General features: G+C 31.8%; 1 protein-coding gene across 8 annotated transcripts in view; it reads left to right on the top strand.

Annotated features, from left to right (window-relative positions):
* The window catches only part of Dlg1 (discs large MAGUK scaffold protein 1), a 267,031-nt gene that overhangs the window by 184,617 nt on the left and 66,963 nt on the right, over positions 1-15,451 (top strand). For all 8 annotated transcript variants that reach the window (XM_071615213.1, XM_027935952.2, XM_027935953.2 and 5 more), the window contains 2 exons: positions 5,467-5,587; positions 10,166-10,322. In XM_071615213.1, coding sequence (XP_071471314.1) covers positions 5,467-5,587; positions 10,166-10,322 — 278 coding nt within the window. The remainder of the gene's footprint in view (positions 1-5,466; positions 5,588-10,165; positions 10,323-15,451) is intronic.

Below are 15,451 nucleotides of genomic sequence, written 5' to 3' on the forward strand. Positions count from 1 at the left end.
CCTGCTTCTCAATCTTGCTGCATTGGAGACCACGTTTTCAACATATGAGCTTTTAGTGGACATTCCAGATCAAACCATAACAGATGGGATACTATGTGATAATTCAGAACATATATACAATGTATAAAATAATCAAATCGCATTTAAAATTTTTGTTAGAACTGACATCTTTATCATATTGGGCTTTTCTATCCATGAACTTATATTTCCATTTATCCATAGTTTGTAATGATACTCATTTTCTTACATGTATCTTCCAGTCTTTTGACCCTTCCTTCTTAATTGGTAAAATCTCAACACTTCTTCAACCAGACTCTTATCTTATCCATTCCTACATTATTATGTTAGGTATAATTTGAATTATCTGTCAGTACTTTTTTTCCTTTAATTTTTAAATGAAGAAAAACTTGACATTTGGAAAGGGACACATTTTTTCAGACTTCAGCTTAATGATATTTTTTGCATAATGCCTGTACCTTTGTAACCATCTTATTAAATATTTATAGCACCCCAGAAGGCTCAAGCCCCTTCTTTTTTTTTCCTCTTCTTTTATTACTGGGTATTGAACCCAGGAACACTTTACTACTGAGCTACATTCCCAGCTTCATGTATTTATTTATTTATTTGTTTTTATTTATTTTATACATTGATTGAACTCAGGGGCACTCGGCCATTGAGCCACATCTATTTTGTATTTTATTTAGAGACAGGGTCTCACCATTGCTGAGGCTTGGCTTTAAACTCTTGATCATCCTGCCTCAACCTCCTGAGCTGTTGGAATTACAGGCGTGCGCCACCATGCCCAGCCTATTTATTTTTTGAGAAAGAGTCTCACTAAGTTGCTTAGGGCCTTGCTCAGTTGTCAAGCCCCTTAATCAGTATTCCCACTCCAGAGGTAACACTTGAATCTCGGACAATAATTCTGTCTCTTTTTAGTGAGATATATATATGTCTATGCATGCATTACATGCAGATATTTAGATCTACTTGTTCTTAAATGTTTTGTATAGCTTGTACTCTTGTATCTTACGGCTTTTACTCAAAGGTTATTTTCAATCAAGTGTTTTGGTTTTTATTGCTATAAATTATTCTGTTTTATGAATATACAAAAAATTTTCCATTTTACCATTGGGTCTGAATATAGCTGCAGTGGACATTTTTAAATATTATTAGACATATGCATACATTTCTTTTGGAGGGAGATTGCTGTGTTATATCACAGACATTTATTTTGTCTTCAATCAATACTGTTAAAACAGTTTCCCAAGTTTGGAAACAGTTTATATTCCAGTTTTCTACATCTTCACCAATATTTGGTATAGTCAGTCTTTTTAGTTATAGATATTATGAATATGTACTATGATACATATAATTTATTTATTTATTATTTATTTAATTCTGATTATTCCCGGTGACTAATGGTATTTAGCACTACTCCTTGTGCATATTGTTTTGACTGTCATCTGTAGTGTCTGTTGAATTCTTTCCTACTTTTAAATTTTTTTCATTATCAATGGATCTCTGTTTTATTTATTTCTATGTGGTGCTGAGAATTGAACCCAGAGTCTCACACATGCTAGGCAAGCACTCTTGACACTGAGCTACAACTCCAGCCCTGTTGATTTCTTTCTATGCTTTAATTAGTTTTGACAGTTTTTTTCTTATTGATTTGAAGGAAGTGTTATGTATTCAAAAAGAAACTCTAATCAATTATATCTATTGCAAATATGTTCACCCAGTTTGTGTTTCTGTTTCCTTTTTGGTGAATAAAATTTCTTATTTTAATCAAGTCAATTTATCAATCTTCTCTTTCCTGATTCCTGCTTTTAGTAACTCATTGGAATCTTTCTCTGTCCCAAGGTCATGAGAAGACTTTAGAAGTTTTATTCAGACATTTAGATTTGATTCATTTTTATTTTATTTGTTACAAATAACATGAGATTTTTTTTTCATACAGATATCTGGAATGATCCAGCATCCTTTATTAAAAAGATCACCTTTGGGCTCTGAATTGCATTGGTGCTTTTATTATATCTTAAGTGACAATATATTATGTTTCTAGACCTATTTTTCATTGATCTATTTCTTCTTCCACCAATATCACACTCCCTTTATTATAACTATATAATAAATGTTGATTTCTAGTAATATAAATCTTTCAAATTTTTTTAAAGATTATGTTTAGTTGGGCTGGGGATGTGGCTCAGTCGTAGAGTACTTGCTTTGCACATGCAAGGCCCTGGTTTTAGTCCCCAGCAAAACACACACACACGCGATTATGTTAGGAATAATTTGAATTTCCTTAATGATTTTAGAATTTAGAAATGTACAGATCAATTTAGGAAAAATAGAATTGAGTCTTTCATCTAATCTACGAGTACTTCTATCTGAATTATATAGGTCCTTATTTCTCAGCAGTGTTTTATAGTATAGTAGGGATTTTATAAATCCTTTGTTAGGTTTAGATGAGGGTATTTGATGTTTTGGATGTTATTTTTATGATACTTTTTTTAAAACCAGGGATTGAGCCTCGTGGTGCTTAACCACTGAGTAACATCCCCAGCCCTTTTATTTTAAGACAGGGTCTCACTAAATTACTTAGGGCCTTGTTAAGTTGAGGAGGCTAGCTTTGAACTTGCGATCCTCCTACTTCAGCTTCTTGAGTCACTGGGATTACAGGCATGCACCACCACATACAGTTTAAAATACTTTTACATATTTTATATATATATATATATATATATATATATATATATATATGACTTTGTACATTGATTATGTGATTAACAATCCTGTTAAAAATTCTAATTTATAGATTGTTTTGGAATGTCTGTATGACTATAAAGTACTGTGTAATAACAAATAAAATGATGGGAATTTTCCTGCTTTCTTTCCCATCTTTAACTATTTATTCATCTCCTTTTTTTTTTTTTTGATGCTCTGATAAGACCTCTAGTTTAATGTTGAATAGAAATGATTATAATGCATATAATTGTCATGTTCTCAAATTATAGGGGAAAACATAATTTCACCATTGCGTATGGTGTTACCAGTAAGTCTTTTGTAGATACCCTTTATCGTATTAAGAAAGTTCACTTTTATTCCTGATTTATGAAGAGTTTTTATCTTGTGAATGTTACATGCTGTCAATTCTGTATTTACTGAGATGATTTTTCTCCTTTATTCTGTTAGTGTGATAAATTAGTTGATGCTCTTATGTTGAACCAACTTTCCATTTTTTAAATAAACCCATACAGTCTTTATATTTTATATATCATTAGGGTTATCCTGCTCACATTTGTTGAGGATCATGCATCCATGTTCATAAGGGTGAACACAGTGTTCTGAAATTTTTCTTATATTTTCAGGTTTGGTATCATGGTTATGGTGGTGTCAAAATGAATTGAAAAGCATATATACTTTGTTCCTTTATCCCCTGAAACTGTTTGCAAAATTGGCTTTATTTCATCTCTAAATGGTTGGTTGGATTTATCAGTGAAATCATCTGTCTTGACCTGGAATTTTCTTTCTTCCTTTTTTTTTTTTTTTTTTTAAGAGAGAGAGAGAATTTTAATATTTATTTATTTATTTATTTATTTATTTTTAGTTTTCAGGGGACAGAGCATCTTTGTTTGTATGAGGTGCTGAGGATCGAACCCGGGCCGCACACATGCCAGGCGAGCGTGCTACCGCTTGAGCCACATCTCCAGCCCTGGAATTTTCTTTTTGGAAAAACTTTTAGTTCTGAATCCAACTAATTTTATAAATATAAGACTGTTCAGATTTTATATCACTTGTTATCTGGGCAGAAAAGAGAACTAGATCACATTTGGTTTTGTTTGTTTTTATGGGGATTGTCAAGAGGTTGGGAGAGAGGGTGTTTTTGGCAAAGACAACCATGTAAATAAGCAGATGTCAAAACTGGAAAACAGTTGACTTACTGGATAGATAATATTTTTAGGAAGAATAGTAAAAGAAATAATGAGAAGGAAGGTTGTAAAAGTTCTCTGAACCATAAGAGATATAGAGGCATGATCAATGGTGTAACCAAAATAAGGAAATCAAAATATGAAGAATAGCCAAAATATTGTATAAAATAGGAATGAAAAAAATTCCATTGGGCTGGGATTATAGCTCAGTCGTAAAGTACTTTCCTGGCATGTGTGAGGCACACTGGTTTAGTCCTCAGCACCACATATAAATAAATAAAATAAAAGGTCCATTTATATATATATATATATATATATAAAATACATGTATTTTTTAAAAACTCATTGGATATAACAGAGAACATTATTTCTCTGCTGACATTAAAATGCTCATACTTTTGCATATCTTTATTTTTAACTTAACATCCTCTTCTGCTGGTGGGCTTTGTTAAACCTATTTGACCTCCAGTCTTTCCCACTTTAACTTCAAGTTCTTCTGCTTTTTTTTATTCTCCCGAATCTTGGTGTTCTTGGTAGCTAAAGATAATGAATCTAATTCCCTTGTTTCGAAGTTCTGTGGAGGACTTTTTACATAAGATTTTGGATATAAAAAGTAATGTTGTTTCGCATAATTTTTCTTTGGGCTATCATCCGTTTGATAGGAACATTAATTTTTAGTGCCTGCTCTCTGTGCGTTAGGTGTGAGATTAATTGCTCCAGAAAGGATTCATTGACTGATGGGGCAGTCTAGATATAGCAGGGAAAGGGTGGTTTGGCCATTTGATGAAATTTTCTGGGTTGGCCATTTGATGGAATTTTTTGTCCAGTTGTGTCATTTTTTTTGGTTCCATCCAAACATGATAATATGGCCAAGGAATTTAGAGTCCAAAGTCATAAACCTTGGCCATTAAAAGGCTGGTGGTTGTAGAGGTTTGATGGATATCTCTTGTGTTAGGACTATATGCTGATCCATCAAATAAAATAGAAAATAGGGCCGGGGACGTGGCTCAGTGGTTGAGTGCTCCTGAGTTCAGTCCTCAGTATCATAAAAATAAAAACAAGATTGAGTTGACAGGAGCTTGTGTAAGAGCATAGGCTTTTTTTTTTTTTTTTTAATCAATTTTTAAGCTTCTGGTTTCTTTACTCACAAATTTTGAGTATGTATACTTTTTTAAAATAGTAGTCTGCATAATGACTTCTCAAAAAAAGTTATTATACTTAAGATTTACTCATTGTAGTCTTTTTGATGACATTCTTTTAAATGACCTCTCAGATTCATTGTACAAATAAAATAAAACTTCTTTTTAGTTATATTTTCAAAAGAATGTAATGGAGTAAATCTGTTTTATTGATCTGAATATCTAAGCTGGTTTTTACCTGGAAACCATGCTTGTCTGGTTTTTTTAGCTAATATGTCTTCTGTCCCAAATTCTGGTATATAACTTAGTGAATATGAATTATACTTTTAAATTCATATGTGAGGTGTTAGGTGGCTTCTTTCATTTTTGATGTAATTTTCACTGTCTTTGTTTTGAAGCTTCTGCTCAGCCTGTTGATAATCATGTTAGCCCATCTTCCTACTTGGGCCAGACACCAGCATCACCAGCCAGATACTCACCAGTTTCTAAAGCAATGCTTGGAGATGATGAAATTACTAGGTAAGTAACTTTACATTTACCTTATAAAAATCATTTTTAAATGGAATTTTAATCAGCCACAATTTTTAGGACTAAAAATATTCTTGAATATTGATGAACTTAAACATTAATTGTTTTTTTTTCTATTGGAGGGTTTATTGAAGATTTTTTTTCATTGCAGATCATGAAATATAAAAATATTTTGTATTATAAGTAAGTTACTGCTCCCATTTTAAGGTTTGGCAAATTGTCTTTTGAAATAAATCTAAGTTGGGAATATACTTGTGCTTATCTTATACTAACTTTTCATATATTTCTTATCTAATATATGCCTTAAAATATTAGGACAATTGATTTATGTTCAGAATTCAACAAGTGGTATTTGCTTTGTTTGATAGCCTGACTGACATCTAAAGTTTTTTTCATCTAACATTACTAACTACATTGAACTTTGTAGGTCTTTTTAGTGCCAAAGAATTCCAAGGAGGAGGAAGAGTCAGTGAAAAAATATTTTAGCTCTGTTATTTCAAGTAGTATAAAGATACTATTACAGTTTGCTTTATAATTTACAGTTATAGCATTTTTCATTATGTATATGCCAGTTAATATCTGTTCTCACATTTTCATTAGTTACATTATTGTTAGCATTATTATTTTTTGAAACTCTGTATTTGTAATAATTGTTATTTTTCTTGTCAGACTCCTAACTTCTTAGGCAGTATTCGCCTCAAGGACAGATAGGAGTGTTTGTCTTGTAAGAGTTATGTTGGGAACAAAATAGGTGCCTTAGTAATTGTGTTTGGAATGAAAATTAGCAGAAAGAATAGTGTTTTTACGTGTGATATGAATATTCAAGGCTTTTAGTCTTCAAGCAGTGTTCCTATAGAGTGATTCATGGCTATTTGTTATTTGCTAATAGTGCCTATTTATAGGTTTATCTAGTCTTCAGTCTCTTTAGATATTTTGCAAAACTAAAATCTAAAAGTTATATTTTCACCTTTATTGCTGTCCCCACCCTTCTTTACTGCATATGTGTTGTACCATGTTGTATTAGACTTTGAAGTATTTCACACACATCTAACAATTTCCATTCTTTTCTGCAAAAATTAGTTGATTGACTATTAGATATGTCTTAAAATAGTGTGCATTTTATCATTCCTTTTGCCCAGATAATGAAGTATGAAAATCTTGCCGAAACATAAATTCTCCACAATTTTTGCCTAAGCAGTCTTTCAGAAGATATCTCAAATTACCAAACCAACCCCCGCCCCCATAAAATTAACAGCATACAATTAATGTTTCTAAAGCTCATTTGTTAAGTTTTATTAAGATGTAATTTACATACCATAAATTTCATGCATTTAAAATGTGCAACTCAATGAATTAGGGTATGTTACATCACTTTTTAATTGTGATAAAATAAATATAGCATGTAGATTTAACATTTTAACCATTTTCAAGTGTACAGTTTAGTGGCGTTAATTACATTCACAGTTTTGTACAACCGTCACCATTAGCTATTTCCAAAACCTTTTCATCATCTTGGATAGTCTATAACCTTTAAGCAGTTCCATCCCATTGTCCTTCCAGCTCTTGGTAATATCTATTTTCTGTCTTTCTGTATTTGTCTAATTTAGGTAATTCATGTAAGTGGGACCATACAATATCTGTCCTTTTGTGACTTTCTTATTTGACTTAATATAATTTTTCAAAATTTATTCATTTTGTAACATGTATCAGAACTTCATTTCTTTTTTTAAGTAATATTCCATTCCATTGTATGTATGTTACATATATGAAATATACATACAATTAGATGTATAGATATTAGATAAATATAGCTAGATAAACATAGAGTTACATTTTGTTTTTCTACCCATTGTTGGTGACTTGGATTGTTTCCACTTTTTAGCTATTGTGAATTATGTTATGATAACAAGTATTTGTTCAAATCCCTGCTTTTAGTTACTTAGGCTACCTGGGTGGAATTTTCTTTTTTTTAATGTTACCTTTTTAAGGAACCACCAACCTATTTTATGTTCCCATAAATAATTTGTGAGTATTTCAGTTTTTCCACATCTTACTGACACTTGTTACTTGGTCTAGTTTTGTTATTGTCATCCTGGTAGATATGAAATATCTCATTATGGTTTTAATTTACGTTTTCCTAATGACTTATGGTGTTAAGCATCTTTTCATGTGCTCATATTATTCAAAAATCAGAATGTGTATTCCTCTAGAACTACTGTTGGATTTCAGCAGGCTATTTTTTAATTATTATTTGCTAATGTAAAATTATAATTCATACTTGTTTTAAAATAGGAGCTCCAAACCATGAATCCATTATTTAACATAGGAAATAAAATATCAACAGTATGCTGAAACTTATCTGTGTACCTGATCCTACCCTGCTTCTCCTATACTGCCCCTCTAAGTTATTGTTTTCCTAAATTTTATTATCTTTTTCCTTCATATGTGTATATGTATTTTATTACATATAATATATGATATTTTATAAAATATATATATACACACATATATATAATATTTACCCAAACAATTTTTTGTTTAGTTTTACCCTTTTTTTTTTTTTTAACCAGGGATTGAACCCAGGGACACTTAACCACTGAACCACATCCCCAGTCCCCTTTTATATATTTTATTTAGGGACAGAGTCTCACTGAGTTTAGGGCCTCATTAAATTGCTTAGACTAGCTTTGAACTCGCAATCTTCTACCACTCCCAGCTAGTTTTACTGTGTTTAACAAATAATTTTATGAATCCTTTAAGTGAGCTGGCAAAATCGAATAATGATGAACACTTAATATATGTCTAGAAAATACTATATTTTAAGTTTTGAGCAGTATTAAGTATTTAAGAATTTTGAACAACCCACAATAAAAAAATTTAAAAAAAAAAAAAAGTATTTAAGAAGATTTTATTACTATTCTGTATTATAAGGAAGAATCCTTAAATTTATTTTTTAAAGAGATTTATTTATTAAAGCTTTTGTGACTATTTACTTCTTGCAATGTTTTAGAAAATCATTAAATTTTTAAAATGTCTACCAAATATCACATATTTAAGAATAATCTCAAATGATATTCTGTTTCATCAAATATTAAAATAATTTGCTGTTGGCACTTTCATGGTCTTACCAGAAGATGTGAATAGTTTTCACATCATTGTATCTGAATGCCAACAATTTTGAAAAATTATCAATGGTAAGCTGTATTAACATGTGCAGGGAATAATGAGGGGGACAGATAAAATGCATCTTACTTAGAGCTGACAAAAAACAGTAATAAATTTTAAAAAATCACAAATCATGGCTTACACTAAAAGTTTTTTGCTTGTTTTTTTGTTTGTTTGTTTTGTTTTGTTTTGTTTTTGGAGACAAGGTCTCCCTATGTTGCCTGACTGGTCTCAAACCTGCGGGTTTAAATGATTCTAACTCCTCAACCTTCCAAATAGCTAGGTCTGCAAGTATACACCAGCACACCAAATTTAAAAAATATTTCATGTAAAAACTCTGAGAGGCAATTCCAAGATTGGTGTAGCAACCTTAGGCCCATAATGTTTCTGGTATATTCTTAGTTTTACCTTTATGTTTATAATATATCTAAACAAGTAGAAGGGTTTTATTAATAGTTCATTCCTTTTTGTGTGGAGTTTTTTAAGAAGGGGCAGAAGGTAGCAAAATGTGGTTCATTCTTGTTAAGGTCTGACTTTCTTTAGGAAATTTTCCTTTTTTTCCTCAGGTCAGAAGGGAGTCACACCCTCCCTTTAGCAAAAAGAAGTAAGATTGCAATGACCAGATTAGGTTATTCATTATTCATTCCTTTGGAACTACGAAGGAGGCCTACCTCCATCAAGAAAAAGAAATAGCTGCTTTTTACAACACTGCCTCAGAGGCAGTCAAGTGCATGCAACATCAGGTTTTCATGAATACAAATTTCTTGATAGAATCTTTGTATTACTTTTTTGTTAATTTCAAATTCTTTTCTCCTCATTGTTTTGATTTCATATTTTTTCCTTTTGTTTTTGTTTTTTTGTGGGGTTTTCGTTTGTTTTATTTGATCCAGGGCTTTAATCCAAGGGTGCTTTAAGCACTGAGCCACATTCCCAGCCCTTTTTCTTTCTTCCCTTCCCTTCCCTTTCGCCTTCCCGTTTCCCCCTTCCCCTTCTTTCCTACCAACCTACTCCTTCCTTCCTTCCTTCCTTCCTTCCTTCCGACAGAGTCTCACGAAGTTACTTAGAACCTCACCAAGTTACTGAGACTGCAAACCTGTGATCCTTCTGCCTCAGCCTCCCAAACTGTTGAGATTGTAGGCATGTACCACCACACCCAGCATGTTTGCTTGCTTTTTAATAGAAATTTTGAGCTTTTGATGAAATTAGATTTTTTTTTCTTTTGATTTCTAAGGCTTAGAAGAATCTCTTTACCTCACAGTTTTGAAAAACCCTTTGTTTTTCAACTAGCTTTTTTAATACTTTGATAACATAATACCAAAGTTATCAGTAGGAAGTTCTCACTGATAGAATAACAGATTCTAAATTAAATTTCCAAGTTATTTAATTTAATTTTTTAATTTTTAGGGAACCTAGAAAAGTTGTTCTTCATCGTGGCTCAACAGGCCTTGGTTTCAACATTGTAGGAGGTGAAGATGGAGAAGGAATATTTATTTCTTTCATATTGGCTGGAGGACCTGCTGATCTAAGTGGAGAGCTCAGAAAAGGAGATCGTATTATATCGGTAGGATATGTTAATCAAGTAATCAAGATGATGTTGTTTTTATTATCATAACTATAACCTTTTAATGATTAAAAGTAGATTTTTTTATAACCCAAAGTTATGGGTGTAATTGGTTATCTTCTTACCATTTTAAAATTGAATTGCAGAATTATAACATTGTTAGAGAACATGTTCTGTATGACAGATTTTCTTTTGATACATGATACAGGGAGGTGGTCAGTGTTTATAAATGTGTTTGAAGGAAGGTTTGTTTTTGTTTTTGTTTTGTTTTTGGCTTGTTATTATCTTTTTCCCTTTTTTTACTTTCAGTTTGTCTATGTTTATGTTGTTATTTATTACCCATTCAGTTTTAGACCAAAACTATAATAATTTTGTAGTCCTCCCTTATGATCACAGAGCTTGAAAAACTTTAATTTTAATTACGCTGTTTCTAATATATTAATTATTTCAGTTTTATACCCCCAAATTTATTTTTATTATTTATTTATTTATTTTGGTTTTGGTATTTGACATTTTACCCATGTGATATATGGTTTGTTGTTGATGGTGCTAATCACCCTCCTCCCCCCCCACCTCCGGGTTTCTCAGTGGACTACTAATATAATTTAGATTGGGTAGTTATTTGTTATATAGGACTATCTTTCTAGTTTCCATCTTTTCCATGATCCTTAGTCATTGTAAAAGCAAATATGTTCTTCAAATATCCAGATATACCTTAATGAGAGCTCTTGGTTTGTTCTTTCAGCAATGGTTCCTTAATGATAAGGAAGTTCCTTAGATTTTGTCTGAAAATTCTTTATTTTGTACTCTTTTATTTTTAATCTAGAATTCTAGGTTGACAGCTCTTATCTCTAAATACTTTGAAGATATTGTTTTATGCCATCTAGATTGTTTATTTGCTATTTTTAAAAAAAAGCCTGCTGCCTTGTTTATAGGTAATTTCTTTTCACTAGTTGCTTTCAAGATCTCTGTCTTTAGTGTGCTGCAATTTCACTAAAATGTGTGCGTATCTAGCATTCATTATGTTTAGGATACATTACTAAATCAGGAATCATGTTTTTCATCAATTCTGGAAATTTCTTAGCTATTATCTTTTCAAATTTTGCCTTCCCACATTATACCTGTTCTGTCCTTATTGAATTCCTATGGGTAGATGTTATTCTATTCTTCATGAATTTTAACCCCAATTTCATATTTATGAACTGTCTCCTTCTAGTTCATTTCCATCATTTCCTGAAGTCTATTTTCTAGTTTATAAGCTTTCTTCATTTATATCCAATCTGCTTTTTAAGATAAAACTAAGATTTTAATTTGATAGTATCATTTTTTTTTCTAGACATTATCTGGTTATTTTTACAGTCTGCCTTGGTATTTTTGATAGGGTCTTGATAATGTATGCCTTTTTACTTGATTTCAGGTTTTTCTACTAAATATACTTGTTCATTTTCTATATATAATAGTTTTATTTTCTGGCCAGGAACAGTGGCACACACCTGTAATCCCAGTGACTTGGGAGGCTGAGGCAGGAGGATCATGAGTTCAAACCCAGCCTCAGCAACTCACCAAGGCCCTAAGCAACTCAGCAAGATCCTATCTCTAATAAAATATTTTTAAAATGGCTGAGGATGTGGCGGTGGTTAAGTGCCCCTGGGTTCAGTCCCTTGTACAAAAAAAAAAAAAAAAAGTTTCATTTTCTGAAGTTCATAGGAATCCAATATATGATCTATTTTAGTGATTTGAGGTGAATTTTTTACACAGGTTCTAAATTTTGCATTATGAGGTGAGGTGATTTTTTGTTGTTGTTGTTGTTGTTTGTGTGTGTGTGTTTCAGTAGAACTTTATTACTTTATTAGTAAGAATCCAGTACTACCAGAATTTAGGGGAATGGTGTTCAAATAAGCTATTTTACATTACTTGTGGTAGTATCCCAGGAGCATCATCTCTAAAAAAAAATTTTCCAGTGACAAAACTAATATTTTGAGGTTTGTTTACCCTTAATAACAAATAAATGGGACAGTTAGATTTACCATAGTAAATATAGTATTCATATAGTATTCATGCTATACTGTTTTGTTTTTAATTAAGAAGTGTAAGTGTAAGTTTCTGGAATTTCAGAATTTGAGGTATAGAGACAAGCTTTATTATCCCAGGTCAAGACCAGTGCTATACGTTATTATTATTTTAAACCATTTCTTTGACATAAACCAAAAGAGACCTTTTAAACTACAAAATACAAAAAAAAAAAAAAAAGGAAAGAAACTAATCAAATTAAAGATAAATGTGACTGGAAACAATAGGAAGCACATTCCAGAAATATAAATTGCATCTTTAATGCAGTTTTCAGATCAATCCCTATCACCATCTGAATTTCCTGTGTACAGACTTAGATGTACCAACATACTCCTGCATCCTACCCTATTGAGGATCCTGTAGAGTTCAAGGATAGGAAGAGTTAAGAGTAGAAGAAATGACTGATCATTTACAAGAAAAAAAAAAAAGTAGAAACCAATTTTTAATTGTTTCAACTAGTGTTTAAATGAAAATAAATCTTGGGCACTTGAGTTTTCAAATATGTAGCAAGCAATTCTTTATTAAGGATTATGCACTACAATTAGAAAATAACACTATTAATATACAGTGCTACTGTATATTAATGAAAACTGCATTTACATGTTTAAGGCTAAATAATTTTAAAAGCATAGTACTAGTACTACCCAAGAATAGTAGTTATTGCAAAATAATTTTAGGGCAAAAATAGAGCCTTCTTGCAGTATTAGGATATAGAAGTGCTCAAGAATCCATCACTTTTTTTCTTTTTCATAGTACTAGGGATTGAACCCAGGGTCTCATACATGCTGGGCAAGCACTCTATCATAGACTACATCCCCAGCACCAAGAATCCATCACTCTTAACCTAACAAAACAATCTGGTAAGTAGGTTTGGTGGTACACACCTATAATCCTAATAGTTTGGAAGGCTGAGGCAGGAGAATCACAAGTTTGAGATTAGCCTCACCTGTCTCAAAAAGAATTGGGAGTATAGCGTAGTGGTAGAGAACTTCTGGGCTCAGACCCAATGCTACCAAAAAAGTTAAAAATAAAATAAAATGATTATTGTAAAATCATGATGGTGATAAAAAATGCTTAAGGATCCAGAGGTAAAGATAGTAGGAATGAAGAAATGACAGAATTTCAGTAAGACATAGAAACTACAGAAAATGAATCATATGGAATTGCTAGAAGTTAAAAACTATCAGAGATGAAAATTTTATTTTAAAAAGACTTAATAATACACTGAAATCAGCAGAGGAAAGAATCCATACACTTGAATGTAGATAAAAGGAAGTTTCCAAATTGAAACATGGGGTGGAATTGCAGAGGTTAAAAAGAAAAGTCAACACAAAGCATGCAAAATGTGTGGAACAAAATCAGACAGCATCTCTACAGAAGAGGAGACAGAATTTTTTTAAAGAGGAGACCAAAAAAAAAAACCTAACAAAAGTAATGAAAAATATCAACCCACATATCTGTGAAGCTCAGGATACATAGAAAACCAGACCTGTCTACATCACAAAGTGCTAGAAACCTGCACTTTGGAGCATGACTTAGAAGCAAGCATAAAAATAACATATTCCACATACAGGAATAGCAATACAAATGTCAGCTGACTTTTCTCTAGACACATTAGAAGACTTAACACGATTGAATGGTGTGTTTACAGTGCTGAAATAAAAAATTGTTAATGTGGAATTCTGTATACCGAGAAATATTCATCAGAAATGAAGTAAAGACACGGACAGTAGTGGAGAGAATTTGTCATCTTTTGCAGATCAGTAAGAAAATATTGAAGAAATTGTCTTGATTGAAGAGAAAATGTACAGATGGAACCCTAGATCTGCAGAAGGGAATTAGGAAAAACAGAAAAAAGGAAAATTCCTGAGTGAATATAAAAGATTTCTTCTTAAATTTTTAAAAATAATTTTAGATATTACTCTATTAGACAATTGATAGAAAATAAAAGCAGTGTAGGGATTGCAACATGTGTAGAAATGAAAAATAAGACCATCACAACACAATTGGAAAGGAAAGATGGGATTATACGGTTATTTCTTACATAGTTTTGTGAAGTGGTGTAAAATTGGGAGAAAATAATAATTTGTAGCTACATATTATTATATCTAGTGAACACACTGAAAACAGCACAAAGATGTATAGTTTTGAAATCAATACAGGAGATTAAATGGAAAAAAAAATAAATGTTACACACACACACACACATATATAAAGGGAAGTGTGATTGTCAGCTTTCTGTTGCTGTGACCAAGATATCTGACTAGAGCAACTTAGGAAAAGTTTATGTGGGGCTTATGGTTTCAGAAGTCTCAGTCCATGGTCAAATGACTCCATTGCTTTTGGCCTGGGATGAGGCAGATCATCATAGGGGAAGGGTGTACTTGAGGGAAGCTACTCAACTCCTGGCAACCAGAAAAGAGAGAGTAAGAGCATGGAAGGAAGGGAGGAGATATAATCCCTAATGGCATGCCCCCAGTGACCTACTTCCTTCAGCCACACCCACCTGCCTATAGTTTCAGCCCAGTAGACCACTCAGATAATTAATCCAGCAAATGGATAGTTCTCCTAATCTAATCATTTCATCTGAACATTCCTTCATTGCCTAATACATGAACTTCTCATATCTAAACTATAACAGAAAGGAATATGCAGGGTACGTTTAAAAAACAGTACTAAGATGAGAGATTGAAATCTAGTTCTGTTAATAACAGCATTATAAGTAAAAACTATTTAAGATGCAGAAATTGTCAGTTTGGTTCACAAAAGCAAGATCAAACAGTTTCAGGAATTCACTTCAATGTGTTTTAAGTAAAAGGATGGAAAAAACTTCATCATGCAAACACCATATGAAAGTACTTTATTAGTTTGAGACAAAATAGATCTCAGGACAAACAGTGTTATTCTAAATATATTTCATTATAATAATAGCATTTTGTCAAATTTTAGTCCTAAGTATGCACCTACCTAAGAATCCTTTAAAAATATATGAAGCAAAAATTGTGAAAACTAAGAAGAAAAATAAAATTCACAGTCGCACTTGGAGACTGTAACACCCT

The sequence above is a fragment of the Marmota flaviventris genome, chromosome 8 (assembly GCF_047511675.1).
Source record: "Marmota flaviventris isolate mMarFla1 chromosome 8, mMarFla1.hap1, whole genome shotgun sequence".
Lineage (NCBI taxonomy): Eukaryota > Metazoa > Chordata > Mammalia > Rodentia > Sciuridae > Marmota > Marmota flaviventris.